Source organism: Salmo salar, chromosome 01 (assembly GCF_965601325.2).
Source record: "Salmo salar chromosome 01, fSalSal1, whole genome shotgun sequence".
Taxonomy (NCBI): Eukaryota; Metazoa; Chordata; class Actinopteri; order Salmoniformes; family Salmonidae; genus Salmo; species Salmo salar.
This window is the reverse complement of record NC_138291.1, coordinates 33,123,150-33,143,633: the sequence shown is the minus strand read 5'-3', so window position 1 is coordinate 33,143,633 and position 20,484 is coordinate 33,123,150. Positions and strand designations below refer to the sequence as shown.

Below are 20,484 nucleotides of genomic sequence, written 5' to 3'. Positions count from 1 at the left end.
TTAGACATTTTTGCAAATGTATTAAAAATAAAACAGAAATACCTTATTTACATAAGTATTCAGACCATTTGCTATGAGACTCGAAATTTAGCTCAGGTGCATTCCGTTTCCATTGATCATCCTTGAGATGTTTCTACAACTTGATAGAGTCCACTTGTGGTAAACTCAATTGATTGAACATGATTTGGAAAGGCACACACCTGTCTATATACGGTCCCACAGTTGAAAACAAATCAAGCCATGAGGTCGAGGGAGTTGTCTGTAGAGCGACGAGACAGGATTGGGTTGAGGCACAGATCTTGGGAATGGTACAAAAACATTTCCGCAGCATTGAAGGTCCCCAAGAGCACAGTGGCCTCCATCCTTCTTAAATGGAAGAAGTTTGGAACCACCAAGGCTCTTCTTATAGCTGGCCACCTGGCCAAACTGAGCAATCAGGGGAAAAGGGCCTTGGTCAGGGAGGTGACCAAGAACCCGATGGTCACTCTGACAGAGCTCCAAGGCTCCTTTGTGGAGATGGGAGAACCTTCCAGAAGGTCAACCATCACTGCAACTCTCCACCAATCAGGCCTTTATGGTAGAGTAGCCAGACGGAAGCCACTCAGTAAAAAGCACGACAGTCCACTTGGAGTTTGCCAAAAGGCACCTAAAGATTCTCTGGTCTGATGAAACCAAGATTGAACTCTTTGGCCTGAATGCCAAGTGTCACATCTAGAGGAAACCTGGCACCATCTCCACGGTGAAGCATGGTGGCAGCATCATTCTAAGGTGATGTTTTTCAGAGGCAGGGACTGAGAGACTAGTCAGGATCGAGGAAAAGATGAACCAAGCAAAGTACAGAGAGAACCGTGATGAAAAGCTGATCCAGAGCGCTCAGGACCTCAGACTGGGGTGAAGGTTCACCTTCCAACAGAACAACGACCCTAAGCACACAGTCAAGACAACGCAGGAGTGGCTTCGGGTCAAGTCTCTCAATGTCCTTGACCTTGAGTGGCCCAGCCAGAGGCCGGACTTGAACACGATCGAACATCTCTGGAGAGACCCGAAAATAGCTGTGCAGCTGTGCTCCACATCCAACCTGACAGCGCTTGAGAGGATCTGCAGGGAAGAATGGGAGAAACTCCCCAAATACAAGTGTGCCAAGCTTGAGGCATCATACCTAAGGAGAATCTAGGCTGTAATCGCTGCCAAAAGGTGCTTCAACAAAGTCTGAATTCTTATGTAAATGTGATATTTCCGTTTTTTTTATTTATAAATTAGCAAACATTTCTAAAAACCTTTTTTGCTTTGTCATTATGGGGTAGTATGTGTAGATTGATTGGGGGGAATTATAATACATTTTATAATAAGGCTGTAAGCCAAGGGGTCTGAATACTTTCCGAATGCACTCTATCTAGCTGATAGTTTAGTGAGGTAAAAAATAAGACGTATTGCAGGGGAATATCTTTGTTGAAGTGGTGGGAGGGTAAATGCTTAAGGGGTAATTTGGTCAAATTCAGCTACGAGGCTTTGTAATGAATCACTTTCAACTAAGTGATAGGCGTACTATAAAATCAAAGTTTTAACCTCTAACAGAGGTCAAATGTTAGATCAGTTAATTTCACTCTGTCAATGTCACACACTCATTTGGGGTTGATCATTTAACATAATCTAAACAGCACAGATTCCATGGGACTTTTCATTTAAATTAGACATGGAATAATAAAACGAGAAGTTTATTTTGTTTCACCTTTTAGTAGACTACAATTCACTTAAGGAAAATCACCAAAATTGGCTTTCTTTTAGTTGTCATTCCGTGATCCACAATGCATCATTGCGTCTTTTTATTCTATTTAAATCCTCCATTTGATTTACTGTAGGCTGTTTTTATAAGCAACTTAGCCAATATGTTTTGTTATGTTCACATTTAATTTCAGGCTATTTTTTTTGCTTTGTTACATTTACTGGATGACACTATTTGTCAGAGGAGGTCACTCTAGTCTACACATAACTTTGCACCCAATACCAGCAGGCACTGTACGAGGAGAGGAGACTATTTAAATTGCCAGTACAAGCCACAAGGGGGTAGCCACTGTACCCAGCTCACTCTTCTACAGCTCAGAGAAACAAGACACACCAGCATCTTACTCTGGGAGCAGTAAAAGCAACCATGAAATAAAATAAGAAATTCAAACTTTTCTGAGACATTAGGATGGTTAATTATGGGGCTTTGCCTGTGACAACCATCCAGTCAATCACACTTGCTCTCAATGCCAGCATCTTTGCCACACTTAGCCTATAGCCTAGACCCCTCAAACTTAGCTCTAGACCTCGAAGACAGTTCCACTGCATTTTTTTATTGTTCCCCTCTAATCAGTGACTGATTTAGACCTGGGACACAAGGTGGCTGCAATTAATTATCAGGTAGAACAGAGAAACAGCAGGCTCCGGACCTTGAAGGGTAAGAACGGAATACCCCTGGCGTAGACTGTACTGAGGCGCCAGAAACAATGGGTTTTCTAATGAAATGTAATTATGATAAATTAAAAGGAATTGTCAACTCAAAATACAACCTAACATGACAGAGTAGGTGCACCAAATATAGGATCATGGATTGGTCCTCTCAGGTGCTCTGCAAGCAAGAATGTTAAATAAAATTATATTTGAACTTACACTCTGCCCGATTGTCCGTAGTGTTGGTCCTTCAGCTGCTCAAAATGTAAACAAAACCATGTAAACACCTGTAAGACTTCGGTTAGTATGCATGACACACTGCTCGCTTAACCCGGAAGCCAGCCGCACCAATGTATCATAGGAAACCGTCCAGCTGGTGACCGAGTCATCTTGCATGCGCCCAGCCCGCCTCAAGGAGTCGCTAGAGCGCGATGGGACAAGGAAATCCCGGCCGGCCAAACCCTCCCCTAACCCAGACGACGCTGGGCCAATTGTGTGTGGCTGTGCCACAGCCTGGGATCGAACCCGGGTCTGTAGTGACACCTCAAGCGCTGTGATGCAGTGCCTTAGACAGCTGTGCCACTCGGGAGGCCCATAGACCCACTTTCTGAAGTAGGTTTAATAATACTTTCCTGTGGATATTTTCTCTCAGATTTCGACCAGAGATGGACCACCAACACCACAGACAATCGGCAGAGTAAGTTTAAATATAATTGTATTCAACATTCGTGACAGACAAGGGACATTTAGCATTTTTCTATGTAAATGTGCATGGCATTGTCTACATAATTCATCGCCACATTTCGTAACTAACTGCAGCATTGCCTGGTCCCAGATCTGTTTGCTTCATGTCAACTTCCATGACAAGGAGTGCCATGATGGCACACACACTAGTACCCAGTAACTGCAGCATGGCTTGGGTCACTAAAAGTGAGCTCTAGTGGCCCGACGGCATATGGTGCCAGCTGTGACAGCCCTATATGAAAGAAAGCATGCCCTTTAGTGCACCTACATTTTGGGGCATTGTTGTGGGGGTGAACTTGTCAGTCGAGAAGGCAGAAGTTGGTTGGATCAGCTCTATCAGAAGTTATACTTGGGAAGATGCGGGGGTGACACTAGACCCAAACTGTTACAGACCTATATCCATCCTGCCCTGCCTTTCTAAAGTCTTCAAATGCCAAGTTAACAAACAGATCACTGACCATTTCGAATCCCACCGTACCTTCTCCGCTGTGCAATCCGGATTCCGAGCTGGTCACGGGTGCACCTCAGCCACGCTCAAGGCACTAAACGATATCATAACTGCCATCGATGAAAGACAGGACTGTGCAGCTGTCTTCATCGACCTGGCCAAGGCTTTCGACTCTGTCAATCACCGTATTCTTATCGGCAGACTCAACAGCCTTGGTTTCTCAAATGACTCCCTCGCCTGGTTCACCAACTACTTCTCAGATAGAGTTCAGTGTGTCAAATCGGAGGGCCTGTTGTCCGGACCTCTGGCAGTCTCTATGAGGGTACCACAGGGTTCAATTCTCGGGCCGACTCTTTTTTCTGTATATATGAACGAAGTCGCTCTTGCTGCGAGTGATTCCTTGATCCACCTCTATGCAGACCACACCATTCTGTATACATCTGGTGCTTCTTTGGACACTGTGTTATCAAACCTCCAAACGAGCTTCAATGCCATACAACACTCCTTCCGTGGCCTCCAACTGCTCTTAAACGCTAGTAAAACTAAATGCATGCTCTTCAACCGATCTCTGCCCACACCCGCCCACCCGACCAGCATCACTACTCTGGATGGTTCTGACTTAGAATATGTGGACAACTACAAACACCTAGGTGTCTGGCTAGACTGTAAACTCTCCTTCCAGACTCATATTAAACATCTCCAATCCAAAATTAAATCTAGAATCAGCTTCCTATTTCGCAACAAAGCCTCCTTCACTCATGCTGCCAAACATACCCTCATAAAACTGACTATCCTACCGATCCTCGACTTTGGCGATGTCATTTACAAAATAGCCTCCACCACTCTACTCAGCAAACTGGATGCAGTCTATCACAGTGCCATCCGTTTTGTCACCAAAGCCCCATATACTACCCACCACTGCGACCTGTATGCTCTCGTCGGCTGGCCCTCGCTACATATTCGCCCTCAGACCCACTGGCTCCAGGTCATCTATAAGTCTCTGCTAGGTAAAGCTCCACCTTATCTCAGCTCACTGGTCACCATAGCAGCACTCACCCATAGCACGCGCTCCAGCAGGTATATTTCACTGGTCACCCCCAAAGCCAACACCCCATTTGGCCACCTTTCCTTCCAGTTCTCTGCTACCAATGACTGGAACGAATTGCACATATATATATATATATATTATTATTATTTTATTTTTTTTAATCGCTGAAGTTGGAGACATATCTCCCTCATTAACTTTAAGAATCAGCTATCTGTGCAGCTTACCGATCGCTGCAGCTGTACACAGCCCATCTGTAAATAGCCCATCCAACAACCTACCTCATCCCCATATTGTTTTATTTACTTTTTTGCACACCAGTATTTCCACTTGCACATCTATCACTCCAGTGTTAACTTGTTGAATTGTAATTACTTCGTTACTATGGCCTATTTATTGCCTTACCTCCTTACGCCATTTGCACACACGGTATATAGACTTTTCTATTGTGTTATTGACTGTACGTTTGTTTATTCCATGTGTAACTCTGTGTTGTTTGTGTCACACTACTTTGCTTTATCTTGGCCAGGTCGCAGTTGTAAATGAGAACTTTTTCTCAACTGGCCTACCTGGTTAAATAAAGGTGAAATTAATAAAAAATGTAAAAGATGGTGAATGACGTCATAGCCATGACAGGTCCATAAAATCAGGTATTCTAAAACCACAGCCAATATAGAGTTGCATTGTGTATGATGAAATTGTGCATTGGAAGATTTGGCATTTGCATTACAAACATTATGTAATGTATGCAATACTAGATGATCGTGTGTAAACAATACCTTGCAGTGTTGAGTAACGGGTGTTTTGTTCCAACCAGTTTCCTCACGTGCATTGCTACATTACTGAGTTCATCACTCAGCAAGCAGCGTAGGCTCATAAAAGAAGTCGGATAACCCACGATTTTCTCTGCATCCGAGACCACTTTATTCCAATTAGAAGGCGTTGTGTTGGAGAAAAGACTTATGTTCCTCTGTCCACGGTTTAGCAAAACAATGCACGAGAGCCGAGACCAAATTACTGTCATCTTTACAGCTGAAGGTCTTTTACTAATTAAAGTTTAAACAGATATCAAGCAAACCCTTTACAGGTCTATATCCAAGCTTGACACAAGCTAGTATAGATAGCTAAGTCGATTAAATAAATAAACGGTGGCAGGAAAATTACATTAACTGATTAAATTAGATATGTAACTGTTAGCTAGCTATCCATCCATATTTACAGAACCTAATGTTATTATGATGGATATCATCCTCGCTGTCGACAGTCACATTAACTGAAATAAGTATTATACATAATGTTATCACCCTACTTAATTTGATACGTATACCCTTTAATGTATCCTATAAAATGTCCAGTATATATACCGTAACACACGACCTAAAATGTTAAACAATGACATAGGAGGCCGCCATCTTGACGAAACGCAATACGGTATGTCGCAGAAACTTTACAACAGTTGTTGATTGACGTGCCCTGGGCTGCGTTCAGTTCGAAAACAATGTTTCCACTAGATAGCACATCCACTATTGGCTATATCGTACATAAATGTATGTATGAAAACAAACATTTGCTTTATGGTCTTAATTTAAGATTATTGTAGGCATACGCTTAGCATTGTGGTTAATGTTAGGGATAGGTTTAAAAACAGGTTTTAAGAAGATAAATTGTAGAAATTGGTGGTGTTTATTACTTTGTGTCTCATGGACTTTGTGCCTTATTAACCAGTGGCGAGCCGAAAAAACGGTGTGCAACATTCAGTTAAACGGAAACTGTGCGGTTCTGAACAACCAGTTGAAAAATGGGAAGGGGTTGGCAAAATGCATTGCTGGCCTTTGAATAAGGCACTCATAGCTTCAAGCCACACCCGCGACACCCACCTAACGGAGTAAACGTACCTCAAAATCTGTTCGAGAACGTTGAAGAATGTTTTGGGGGGAAACGCGTCATTCAGTACAAACCGTCACGCAATTTAGCAAAAAAAGATTAGGGTTGCGTGTAGAAAAATTGACAAAACATTGTTTAATTTGACTAATTGAGAAGGATCCAACATTCGGTGTGAAATAAAATGGAGGAAAAAAACATGGATTTTTTTCTTCCGATTTTGGATATCCTTCAGAAGAAGTGTCTTTGATATAATATGATTATTGAAAAGTCATTTAGGCTAACAAAGCTGACATGATACCACCATGTAGGCTAGAATTTGTCATTGGCATCACAGTTGTTACATTTGTGTTCGTGTCTGGTGCGCTCCTGCTGCTGTTACGTTTGTATCAGCGGCGAGCAAAGTCGATACATTGTAGCCTATCATTTCACCTCACCTGAGGGAATTCAGAAACTCTTGGGAGGACAGTGGAAGTTGATAAAATTGCTTAGCCCTCTTTGGGTCGTTCCACCAATTGGTGCCTTTTCAACAACAACAAAAACTTTGATTTCACCCCATTTTAACATTCTGTCATACAGAGCACATGTTCAACTTAATAAAAAACACGTTTTCACATCTCAAGAGAAACAAAATACTATATAGTAAGTGCCTATTAAGTGCCAAATAAAATAACAGGGTTGACGATTTAACCTAAAATCAGCCATAAATCCTCTTGTGACATGGGGAATGGAAGCTTGTTGTGTGCAACAGGGAAGGGCAATTGTAAGCAAAAAAATGAAATTGTCAAAACATTTTAAGTTAGGCCTGTGCTCAACCAGCTCAGTTTTCCACCACAAAATACTAGAAAATGGCCAAAAAGAGTAGAACCAGCTCACCTGTTTTACACCATGATTTGACTGTTAGATGTTCAATGTTTCTTTTGAAATAAAATATTCAAAAATTTGTGCTCCTAACTTTTTAAAGTTGGGAGCACCAGTGTGCTACCAATAAAAAAGCTTGCCTAATTAAAGGTAGACTCAGCGAAATGACGTTGCCACGAGCAGCACCGCAGATATTGAGATGAGCGAGATGGAAGACTTGGCTCTTTCACAGTCACACACAGTATCTACACATGTGCACGGGTTCGCTTCATGCTGTTGACAGCATGGTAGCCATCACACCAAACAGGGGAGAAGTTGTAGCTTCGCTCTTCAATGCTGTTAGTTGTTGCGGAAATTGACCCACTATGCTGTTTACTTTTTACATCTACGTCATACTCTATAAGCGTGGGATCTTCACCATGGGTCACAGTTGTAAATTCACTCTTATTCTGAGAACTTTGGCTGCATTTACACAGGCAGCCCAATTCTGATATTTTGGCCAATTATTGGCAAAAGAGCTGATCTGATTGTTCAAAACATCAATTAGAATTGGGCTGCCTGTGTAAATGCAGCCTTAGAGCATCTTTAGCTGTGTTTACACAGACAGTCCGATTCCGATCTACTGTCGAATCTGATAGGTCAAAAGACAAAATTGTTGAAAAAAATAGCAGAATTGGGCTGCCTGTGTAAATGCAGCCGTTGAGCAAGGACTCAAGGGAAAAAAATCTAAATCTGTTAAATATGACTGATAGCTGTAATTTCATTAAATATGTGTTTACTTTCATTAAACATTTTGATAACACACCAAGTTTCTCATATAAGCCTACCTGTGTAATAACACAACTACCAATTGCAGATGTCTGGAGGGTCTGGTTGAGTGGAAGGAGCTGTGCTACATTACATTTTGTGTTGACTATTCTACAGGAAAAACATAATTATTATGTTTCAATTCATGTAACAGTATTGAACTGCAGGCAGGCTGTCTGTCTGTCTGTCTGTCTGTCTGTCTGTCTGTCTGTCTGTCTGTCTGTCTGTCTGTCTGTCTGTCTGTCTGTCTGTCTGTCTGTCTGTGCATGCATACGCTGGACAATGCACTCATTGAGTCACACTATCTGCTTATGAACGAGACTAGACAGGGATATTATTTCAAGGACATTTTCTTTTAGAACAAGGAGCTCCCATTTTTGGGACTCCTCTGTGGATTGATGATGATGCCTCTCCTTTCCTTCATCTGCATTGAGGATAGTAAAAGCAATTATAGCCTACCAGGAAGGAAGGAAGCCACCTTACAGTAGATACACTCTGTGGAAAGTCATGGAGCTAATATGCTAAGTAGGGGGGCATCTGCCTCTTCTCACCATAAAATCATGCAAGTGTGTTAGAGCTTTGCCTTCTTTGCAACTGAGTTCTACCTAAACTCCTTGGTTCTATCACACGGAAGAGGTCAAGAACTTGACTGGGACCACCTGTCAGAGGCTTGCACAATTTCTATTGTAAATCTGTAATTGCTACAGATAAGCAACATCTGTCCAGCAGTGGCAGACAGGATAGGGCGAAAATACCTTCATGAAGTGGGAGAACCCACCAGACTAGGTTGTAAGATTGCATGTGTGAGGTGAGGAGGGCCCAAAGTTAAAACGTTACGGAAAATCGAGAGGAAATAGCCCACCTCTGATCAACAGCGTCATATTATGTTACAGGGGACGCTCCTCCCCCTGTCTAGATTTTTTTCTCACTCAACCTCTCATTTGACTCAGAGGCAGCTCACACACACCAACTTGCGCACAGACCGTGGAAAAATAGGGGCATAAGATGGCTGACTTAACTGGGCAACGCAAGCCCTCAACGGCATCATCAACTTCACCCGGGCTGTTCCCCAGCTTGACATTAGCCTTTGGGCAACTTTAAAGCGGCCCCGCCTCGCACTTGTCCACTCTACCCCAATCGCAAATATTGACAGAGCTATTATAAAAAATGGCAGAGATGGAAAAAGAGGGCAGACCCCCCGAAAATAAAAGAAGCAGAAAACCGGCTCACCCCGTGAAAAGGGAAATCAACGAAGAAATGAAGGTAAGTGATCGACATTGGACCACTTGGTTGTGATTACGCATGGAAACAGAGCACTCATTAAAACGCGTGATATATGTGGATGCGTAAAGCGCGCATCCTCTTTCACATTTTAGAGCAGACCTGATTCATTGATGCAATGTATTGGATGAATAGCGAATAAGTTCAACGTCATATACATTTTGGGGAATTAATTAAACCCATTTATAGTCCAGTGTCCACAGCAGGTTGAATAAAAACGGATAGGGTAGAATGTCTTGCCATGCGTTATAATACAGCCTAGGCTACACCGTCTTTGTTGTTCCACATAGGCCTACCAGTAGCCCACATTTACTTTTTGGCAATGAATGGGAAAACATATTCTGGAGAATTAGGACCCCATTATAGTAATTTGTGTGGTTTTCCTTGGCCCACATGGTTCCATTGAAGTAAATGGTAAATCCAGTGCGTCAGTCAAGGCGTCAACAGTGCCACTATACTATTACTACCGCTACTCCCGCAGAAACAACACTGAGTGTAGCCTACGCATTTAAAATAAAACATCGCGGGGAGACTATCATGATCTATGAAAGGAAATTGACTTACTGCAAATTATTAACGCTCGACATCGTCTCGAGACGGCATCGTGAACTTAAGCCAAACGATATCTGTCCTTTCCAGCTGTGGACGAGCCGAAGCGCTAGAGGTGTGCTTCCAGATGTGTGTCTACAGACGCACAAGATCACATTGTTTATCGTGCGTTATACTGTTCTGCATACATTATAAGTCTACCTAATGGTACACTTATGCATGCCATGTTTTGATCTAAATATTTAGCAGTAAGATAGATTTTCCTGCTGTGATGGAATTGTCGTACATTGTGGAAAAAACGTGAAGAGGGCATGGCATGCAGGGAACCTATCGCTGCTTTGTCTCAGGGTTTCATCATGTGTTCATTGTTTGTACACATTCTATGCCTGGGTTGAGAAAAATAATTTCCAGTAGAGAATAATTCCCAAAGCATATTCAGATATAGGCTTATTGTTAGAGTATGGGTTTTATTTGTTATATTTTGATTTAGAGGAATTATGAACAAAGATTGTCAGAAAAGCCTACGGACGTTTTGGTGTGCATCATGTATGTCTCTTCTCGTCAAAGAGGTGTGTGTACTGGGTTTCAGAGAAACACCCCTTTTTCTCTTGCTGTGAATTGTGTGGAGGCATGCTACATACAATATTTGGATTTGAATATTGGTCTCATGCGTGCTACATTCAGCCCTATTGCATTTAAGATGCCGTGTTTATTTATTGATTCATTTTAATTTCCACAAAATGAGTGGCATATCAACGTAATTTCATTGAAATTACGTGAGAACAACGTCAATTCAACTGTTTTGTGCCCAGTGGGAGGCAATGGACCAATAAGCATTCTAAATGGGAATTATTTTGACTAGCACATAATGGTATTCTGTGGATTAGATTTTGTTTCTTTGTCTCCCTCAATCAAATTATGAAATGCTGTCCAAGAGTTTAATTAATTTCATAGTGTCAGACAGAAAAAGTTGTCTGCACTGTTGGGAAAATGACTCAATAGTCATATTCATTCTCTGAAGTGACTGACTGACATCAGTTGTAAAAAACTACTCAGAGCAAAGCTGCCATATCCTTCTGTTCCATCTCCTCATCAATGAGCTTAGTTTAAAGCAATTAGCTTAGTTTAAAGCAATGAGCTTAGTTTAAAGCAATTAGCTTAGTTTAAAGTGGGGAAGGTGCCACATCTATAGTATAAGTATCAGCATATGTAGAGAATTCTGTATGTCTCCGTACAACCAAATATAAGATTAACTGATTCTCCTTCAACAAGGAAGAACACAGTTCCAATTCAGAGCTGATGGTAGCCAGAAAACAGCAAAAGTCTAAATCAAGTACAATGTACATCTTTCAATTACTACTGTGAATTCCAGTTCTATGTCAGCCTTAACAGATAAGTGATTATCAAGGAAGTGGTAATAGAATTAGAGACCGATCAAATAGCATTCCTAGCCAGTTTGTGTCTATAGGATGTTCTGTAGTGCCAACAAGCTGTTCCTGACCATCAATACTCTTATGGGGCCACAATGTTATGGGGCCACAATGTATGTTGACTGAGATGCAGTAATTCCATCTGGAAAAACAAGGTTTAAACTTTGCACCTGGTACTTAATCAAATCTGACTCTGAAAGTGTTCATGGATTTTATTTTGTATGCCATTTACGGTGCCTTCAGAAAGTATTCATACCCCTTATTCCACATTTTGTTGTGTTACAGCTTGAATTCCAAATTAATTATCTCACCCATCTACACACAATACAATAATGATAAAGTGGAAATCTGTTTTTAGAAAGTTTAGCTAATTTATTGAAAATTAAATACAGAAATATCTAATTTATGTAAGTATTTATACCCCAGAGTCAATACATGTTAGAATCACCTTTGGCAGCAATTAAAGCTGTGAGTCTTTCTGGGTAAGTCTCTAAGGGCTTTGTACACCTTGATTGTACAATATTTGCACAGTCTTGAAAAAATTCTTACAGCTCTGAAAGTTGGTTGTTGATCATTACTAGACAGCCATTTTCAAGTCTTGCCATAGACTTTCAAGCTGATTTAAGTCAAAACTTGGTAAGTAATTCCAGTGTATATTTGGCCTTCTGTTTTAGGTTTTTGTCTTGCTGAAAGGTGAATTTGTCTCCCAGTGTCTGTTGGAAAGTACACTGAACCAGGTTTTCCTCTTGGATTTTGCCTGTGCTTAGCTTCTTTTTATCCTAAAAAACTCCTTAGTCCTTGCCAATGACAAGCGTACACATAACATGATGCAGCCACCACCAAGCTTGAAAATATAAAAAGTGGTACTCAGTGATGTGTTATGTTGGATTTGCCCCAAACATAACACTTTGTATTCAGGACTTAACGTTTATTTCGTTGCCACCTTCTTTTGGAGTTTAACTTTAGTGCCTTATTGCAAACAGGATGCATGTTTTGGAATATTTTTATTCTGTGCAGGGTTTATTCTTTTCACTCTATCATTTAGGTTAGTATTGTGGAGTAACTACAACGTTGTTGATCCACCCTCAGTTTTCTTCCGTCACAGCCAATAAACGCTGTAACTGTTTTAAAGTCAATATTGGCCTCATGGTGAAATCCCTGAGAGGTTTCTTTCCGCTCTGGAAATTGAGTTAGTATGGACACCCGTACCTTTGTAGTGACTGGATGTATTGATACACTCTACTCACTCTACTCAGCAAATTGAATGTAGTCTATCACAGTGCCATCCGTTTTGTCACCAAAGCCCCATATACTACCCACCACTGCGACCTGTATGCCCTCGTTGGCTGGCCCTCACTACATATTCGTCACCAAACCCACTGGCATCTGGTCATCTATAAGTCTATGCTAGGTAAAGCTCCGCCTTATCTCAGCTCACTGGTCACCATAGCAACACCCACCCATAGCACGCGCTCCAGCAGGTATATTTCACTGGTCATCCCCAAAGCCAACACTTCCTTCGGCTGCCTGTCCTTCCAGTTCTCTGCTGCCAATGACTGGAACGAATTGCAAAAATCACTGAAGCTGGAGACTTATATCTCCCTCACTAACTTTAAGCATCAGCTGTCAGAGAAGACAGAGCAGTCAGAGCCACCCAACTACCTCATCCCTATGTTGTTATTTTTTGTTGTTGTTGCTCTTTTGCACCCCAGTATCTCTACTTGCACATTATCATCTGCACATCTTTCACTCCAGTGTTAATGCTAAATTGTAATTATTTCGCCACTATGGCCTATTTATTGCCTTACCTCCCTAACCTTACTACATTTGCACACACTGTACATAGATTTTTCTATTGTGTTATTGACTGTACGTTTGTTTATCCCATGTGTAACTCTGTGTTGTTGTTTTTGTCGCACCGCTTTGCTTTATCTTGGCCAGGTCGCAGTTGTAAATGAGAACTTGTTCTCAACTGGCCTACCTGGTTAAATAAAGGTGAAATAAAAATAATACACTATCCAATGTGTAATGAATAACTTCACCATGCTCAAAGGGATATTCAATGTCTGTTTTTACATTTTTACCCATCTACCAATACCCTTCTTGCGAGGCATCGGAAAACCTCACTGGTCTTTGTGGTTGAATCTGTGTTTGAAATTCACTGCTCGATTGAGGGACCTTACAGATAATTGTATGTGTGGTACAGAGATGAGGTAGTTATTCAAATATCATGTTAAACACTATTACTGCACACAGAGTGAGTCCATGCAACTTATTATGTGACTTGTTAAGCACATTTTTACTCCTGAACTTATTCCGGCTTGCCATAACGAAGGGGCTGAATACTTATTGACTCAAGACATTTCAGCTTTTCAAGTTTTATTATTTAATTTAAAAAAATATATATATATACTGTATACAGTACCAGTCAAAAGTCTGGACACAGCTACTCATTTATTCAAGGGTTTTTATTCATTTTTTACTATTTTCTACATTGTAGAATAATAGTGAAGACATCAACAATATGAAACACGTATGGAATCATGTAGTAACCAAAAAAGTGTTAAACAATTTGTATTTATTTTATATTTGAGATTCTTCAAAGTAGCCACCCTTTGCCTTGATGATAGCTTTGCACACTCTTGGCATTCTCTCAACCAGCTTCATGAGGTAGTCACCTGGAATGCATTTCAATTAACAGGTGTGCCTTGTTAAAAGTTGAGTCCATATTATGTCAAGAACAGCTCAAATAAGCAAAGAGAAATAACAGTCCCATCATTACTTTAAGACATCAAGGTCAGTCAATGCGGAACATTTCAAGAACTTTGAAAGTTTCTTCAAGTGCAGTCGCAAAAACCACCAAGCACTATGATGTAACTAGCTCTCATGAGGACCGCCACAGGAAAAGAAGACCCAGAGTTACCTCTGCTGCAGAGGATAAGTTCATTAGAGTTACCAGCCTCAGAAATGGCAGGCCAAATAACTGCTTCACAGAGTTCAAGTCACAGACACATCTCAAAATCAACTGTTCAGAGGAGACTGCGTGAATCAGGCCTTCATGGTCGAATTGCTGCAAAGAAACCACTACTAAAGAACACCAATAATAAGAAGAGACTTGCTTGTGCCAAGAAACACGAGCAATGGACATGAGACCGGTGGAAATCAGTCCTTTGGTCGGATGAATCCAAATTTGAGATTTTTGGTTACAACCACGCAGAGTAGATGAATGGATGAACTCTGCATGTGTGGTTCCCACTGTGAAGCATGGAGGAGGAGGTGTGATGGTGTGGGGGCGCTTTGCTGGTGACACTGTCTGTGATTTATTTAGAATTCAAGGCACACTTCACCAGCATGGCTACCACAGCATTCTGCAGCAATACTCCATCTCATCTGGTTTGAGCTTAGTGGGACTATCATTTGTTTTTCAACAGTACAATGATCCAACACCTTCAGGCTGTGTAAGGGCTATTTGACCAAGAAGGAGAGTGATGGAGTGCTGCATCAGATGACCTGGCCTCCACAATCCCCTGACCTCAACCCAATTGAGATGGTTTGGGATGAGTTGGACCACAGAGTGAAGGAAAAGCAGCCAACAAGTGCTCAGCATATGTGGGAACTCCTTCAAGACTGTTGGAAAATCATTCCAGGTGAAGCTGGTTAAGAGAATGCCAAGCTGTGTGCAAAGCTGTCATCAAGGCAAAGGGTGGCTACTTTGAAGAATCTAAAATATGGTTACTACATGATTCCATATGTGTTATTTCATAGTTTTGATGTCTTCAATATTATTCTACAATGTAGAAAATAGTAAAAAAAAAAAAAAAAAACCGTTGAATGAGTACGTGTGTCCAAACTTTTGACTGGTACAGTATATATAATTCCATTTTGACCTTATGGGGTATTGTGTATAGGCCAGTGTCACAATATCTCAATGTAATACATTTTAAATTCAGACAGTAACACAACACAATGTGGAAAAAGTCAAGAGGGTGTGAATACTTTCTGAAGGCACTGTATGTCACAGTGTGACAAAATTGTTACTGCTAAACAAAGACCAATAAGACTAGCGGATACAGATGAAAAAGTAGCCCTAGTTCCATGTTTCCGTAAGATACAGTATTTATCTCAAAAGCCTCTATCTTAAACATTCTCTGCCAAACATGCTACAGTTTAACTCTCTCCCTTAACCATAAACTGAAGGCCTGTTTGCTACTTTAAACATTTTTCTCCCTCCTCTCTCTTCTGCTTGAAAAAGCAAGAATGAAAAAAAAAACACCACACAATGTGCCCTTGTGAGAGATCATACCTCAGAAAATCCAACAGTGTTTCCTTCATCTTGTGCCGCTTTAATGTGCACCATGGTAAAATAAGCCACAGTAAGTAATCAAGGAGATACTTGGTGGGATAGGGGATAGTGCAGAGTAAGAGCAGGGGAGAAAGGAATGTATACAGCAATAGGCTGCCTAAGCTGTAAAAACTGAAACCTGAGCGTCTGCACAGGATCAGATATCAAGGAAGGTAGGGGGAAATGAAATCGGAGCAGTGGGAGAAAGTCTGGGCTAGGAGAGTCTGAAGGAGGGCCCACTCAATGAGACTTTTATTATGGTGTACTGTGACCTACTCTGGTTTCTGCCCAAGGTATCGGATTCCCCCTGATCGCCCCTACCTTGCACCCCTTGCTAACTGAAGGAAACAAGCTTTTGTATAAAAATAATATCATTATTCTAAACTGCTAAAGTTTTTTCTGTTCCAAAGTTGAACATTGGCAGCAAGTCAGTGTTTTGCAGAGCTGTGATTGGGGTTGAATGGTGGTATTTTGCGACCATTTCTTATATTAAAGTTTGTTCATACTTCTGTTTCTACATTGATCACTTTTGATCTCTGTTGATTCAACTGATTAAGAGGTTGATGGTTAGTTGAATCAGGTGTGTTAGTCCTGGGCTGGAACAAAGTCCTGTAGGACCAGGATTGAAGGACACTCTGTAGGACAAGCCTGACAAATTGTATTGCCATAGAAGAGGTTTAGTCCAGTCCAGAGAGTTTGCACATTTGCAATAAACAGTTGACTATCAGTGACCAGACAGCACCATAGCACTGCCTCCCTCCTCATCAAGCCTGTGTGCTGCTTTCATGACCTGCCAAACAGATTGGGTTCCACTCACTTTACCACTCCCTCTTTCTGGAAGTGGCAGGGTGACAGAGGGGACAGGGAGCAAAGACGAGGGCAAACCTTCTTGAAGACGGAGAGAGACAGACAGATGACCGTTGCTGGCTTTACACCCTTTCATTTTGTTTGAGTAATGTGATCCAGTCACATCTGAGTCAAACAAGCACTTAGTCAATGGGCAAGCAAGAGTCAACATTCTTCTGTAACATGTAAAAACCTCAGAAGTTGTTGAAAGAAGTAGCGCAGCAGAATCAAACCGAGACAATAGTAGGGACTACAAACTCTTTCATTGAACCTGTCTCAGGCAAACTTCAATTGACCTTTTGTGTTTGATGTCATGATGTCTTAGATTTTGTTTTCACTAACTATTCATGTGTTTATATCTTTTGATCTCCATAAGTATTGATATTGACTGGTGATGAAACTCAGACGTTGTGTCTTTTTATGTTATGTTGTTGTGAGTGTAGTGACTAAGAAGTCTCAGTGAAGTGGTGGATATGCCTCTCAGCATCCTTAGTGACACCTAGTGATTGGAATATTCAACTGCTCTAGAGGGGCTGAAGGCAAACATTTTTTTAAAGGACGGCTGATTTTGCCTAATTTTAGATTTGGTATATTAAGACCGGGTTTCCCAAACTCAGTCCTGGGGGGGTGATTAAGTCATTGAAATTTGGAGCTATTGGAATTTGAACATATTGTCCCATGTACATTGTGTAATTTACGGATGGTCCCTAACTAGCCCCATAGGGATATTCAAAGTCAACCCAAATTTACCACAGGCATTACCATCGGGTTTCGTGCAGCTGCACTCCGAATTGATGTTGGGGTAACTCACCTCACCCTGAACGAATGTGTTGGACCAACTGATTGTAATGAATAACCTCACTTAAGGGTCCAGTCATCCCTGCTAAAGACTGGCAGTAATATCAATGGATGCTTAGGCAACTTTTGAAAAGCAATTCATCGGTTAGGGCATAGATTACAAATGTCATAATGAAAACAAAATTATTATTGATTTGACATGATGTTCGCTTTAGTAGATATGGTATGAATATATACATGATCGGCATGTGAAGCAGCTAGCCTAGTATTGTCTCAGTCTGTTCTTGGTGTAAGATATACGTTTTTCAGTGCTTGTATTTCTAAAACATTGCCTTTTTTCTTTGGCTAAATGTTACTTGTATGTCATGCCTTGTGATTCCACATCTACAGTTTTTGATTCCGAGCTGATGTTATAACTGATGTTGATTACGCTTTCATGTAATGAAATTACCTCCCTGATCCAGTGGTATTGACAGGGCAGCCCGTAATTGACAATTAAATGCTTGATTGAGTACTATTTGATTGACAGTTCAATGCCAGAATGTAATGAAATGACTCGTGTCTCATCAGGTTCGGGCTGAGCGGGCCCACCCATGGGCAGGCAAGGCGGGTGATCTCCATGGCAACCCGCCCTACTCCATGGTGAGCCCCCTTGTCCGTGCGAGACAATAGTGATATGTATTTTTTTTCACCTTTATTTAACCAGGTAGGCTAGTTGAGAACAAGTTCTCATTTGCAACTGCGACCTGGCCAAGATAAAGCAAAACAGTTCGACACATACAACAACACAGAATTACACATGGAATAAACAAACATACAGTCAAAAATACAGTAGAAAAATCTATATACAGCATGTGCAAATGAAGTAGGATGAGAGAGGTAAGGCAAAAAATAAATGGTGGCGAAGTAATTACAATATAGCAATTAAACACTGGAATGGTAGGGTGTGCAGAAGATGAATGTGCAAGTAGAGATACTGGGGTGCAAAGGAGCAAGATAAATAAATAAATACAGTATGGGGATGAGGTAGATTGGATGGGCTATTTACAGATGAGCTATGTACAGGTGCAGTGATCTGTGAGCTGCTCTGACAGCTGGTGCTTAAAGCTAGTGAGGGAGGTAAGAGTCTCCAGCTTCAGAGATTTTTGCAGTTCGTTCCAGTCATTGGCAGCAGAGAACTGTAAGGAGAGGTGGCCAAAGGAAGAATTGGCTTCGGGGGTGACCAGTGAGATATACCTGCTGGAGCGCGTGCTACGGGTGGGTGCTGCTATGGTGACCAGTGAGCTGAGATAAGGTGGGACTTTACCTAGCAGAGACTTATAGATGACCTGGAGCCAGTGGGTTTGGCGACGAGTATGAAGCGAGGGCCAGCCAACGAGAGCATACAGTTCGCAGTGGTGGGTAGTATATGGGGCTTTGGTGACAAAACGGATGGCACTGTGATAGACTGCATCCAATTTGTTGAGTAGAGTGTTGGAGGCTATTTTGTAAATGACATCGCCGAAGTCGAGGATCGGTAGGATGGTCAGTTTTACCAGGGTATGTTTGGCAGCATGAGTGAAGGATGCTTTGTTGCGAAATAGGAACCCGATTCTAGATTTAATTCTGGATTGGAGATGTTTAATGTGAGTCTGGAAGGAGAGTTTACAGTCTAACCAGACACCTAGTTATTTGTTGTTGTCCACATATTCAGAACCGTCCAGAGTAGTGATGCTGGATGGGCGGGCAGGTGCGGGCAGCGAACAGTTGAAGAGCATGCATTTAGTTTTACTTGCATTTAAGAGCAGTTGGAGGCCACGGAAGGAGAGTTGTATGGCATTGAAGTTCATCTGGAGGTTAGTTAACACAGTGTCCAACGAAGGGCCAGAGGTATACAGAATGGGGTCGTCTGCGTAGAGGTGGATCAAATAATCACCAGCAGCGAGAGCGACATCATTGACGTATACAGAGAAGAGAGTCTGCCCGTGAATTGAACCCTGTGGCACCCGCATAGAGACTGCCAGAGGTCCGGACAACAGGCCCTCCGATTTGACATACTGAACTCTCTAGGAGAAGTAGTTGGTGAACCAAGCGAGGCAATCCTTTGAGAAACCAAGGCTGTTGAGTCTGCCAAATAAGAATGTTGTGATTGACAGAGTCGAAAGCCTTAGCCAGGTCGATGAATACGGCTGCACAGTAATGTCTCTTATTGATGGTGGTTATGATATCGTTTAGGACCTTGAGCATGGCTGAGGTGCACCAGCTCTGAAACCAGATTGCATAGCGGAGAAGGTACGGTGAGATTCGAAATGGTCGGTAATCTATTTGTTAACTTGGCTTTCAAAGACCCTAGAAAGGCAGGGTAGAATAGATATAGGTCTGTAGCAGTTTGGGTCTAGAGTGTCTCCCCCTTTGAAGAGGGGGATGACCGCAGCAGCTTTCCAATCTATGGGAATCTCAGACGATACAAAAGAGAGGTTGAACAGGCTAGTAATAGGGGTTGCAACAATTTCGGCAGATAATTTTAGAAAGAGATGGTCCAGATTGTCTAGCCCGGCTGATTTGTAGGGGTCCAGATTTTGCAGCTCTTTCAGAACATCAGCTATCTGGATTTGGGTGAAGGAGAAGTGGGGGAGGTTTGGCCGAGTTGCTGTGGGCAGCGCAGGGCTGTTGACCGGGGTAGGGGTAGCCAGGTGGAAAGTATGGCCAGCTGTAGAAAAATGCTTCTTGAAATTCTCAATTATTGTGGATTTATCAGTAGTGACAGTGTTTCCTAACCTCAGTGCAGTGGGCAGCTGGGAGGAGGTGCTCTTATTCTCCATGGACTTTACAGTGTCCCAGAACTTTTTTGAGTTTGTACTACAGGATGCAAATTTCTGTTTGAAAAAGCTACCCTTAGCTTTCCTAACTGCCTGTGTATATTGGTTTGTAACTTCCCTGAAAAGTTGCATATCACGGGGGCTATTTGATGCTAATGCAGTACGCCACAGGATGTTTTTGTGCTGGTCAAGGGCAGACAGGTCTGGAGTGAACCAAGGGC

General features: G+C 41.8%; 2 protein-coding genes across 9 annotated transcripts in view; one reads left to right on the top strand and one right to left on the bottom strand.

The window, feature by feature from the left end:
* The window catches only part of pdss2 (prenyl (decaprenyl) diphosphate synthase, subunit 2), a 52,105-nt gene extending 41,757 nt beyond the window's left edge, over positions 1-10,348 (bottom strand). For 2 of the 3 annotated variants that reach the window (XM_014192248.3, XM_014192256.3), the window contains exon 1: positions 5,450-6,110. In XM_014192248.3, the coding sequence (XP_014047723.1) occupies positions 5,450-5,694 (245 nt within the window). In that variant the 5' untranslated portion in view covers positions 5,695-6,110. Of the gene's footprint in view, positions 1-5,449; positions 6,111-10,064 lie in introns of those variants that run through there. The other variant, XM_014192265.2, reaches the window with a different exon arrangement.
* The window catches only part of sobpa (sine oculis binding protein homolog (Drosophila) a), a 34,076-nt gene continuing 22,740 nt past the window's right edge, over positions 9,149-20,484 (top strand). For 4 of the 6 annotated variants that reach the window (XM_082973737.1, XM_082973734.1, XM_082973738.1 and 1 more), the window contains exons 1-2: positions 9,149-9,482; positions 18,036-18,107. In XM_082973737.1, the coding sequence (XP_082829863.1) occupies positions 9,387-9,482; positions 18,036-18,107 (168 nt within the window). In that variant the 5' untranslated portion in view covers positions 9,149-9,386. The remainder of the gene's footprint in view (positions 9,483-18,035; positions 18,108-20,484) is intronic. The other 2 variants (XM_082973736.1, XM_082973735.1) reach the window with 1 other exon arrangement.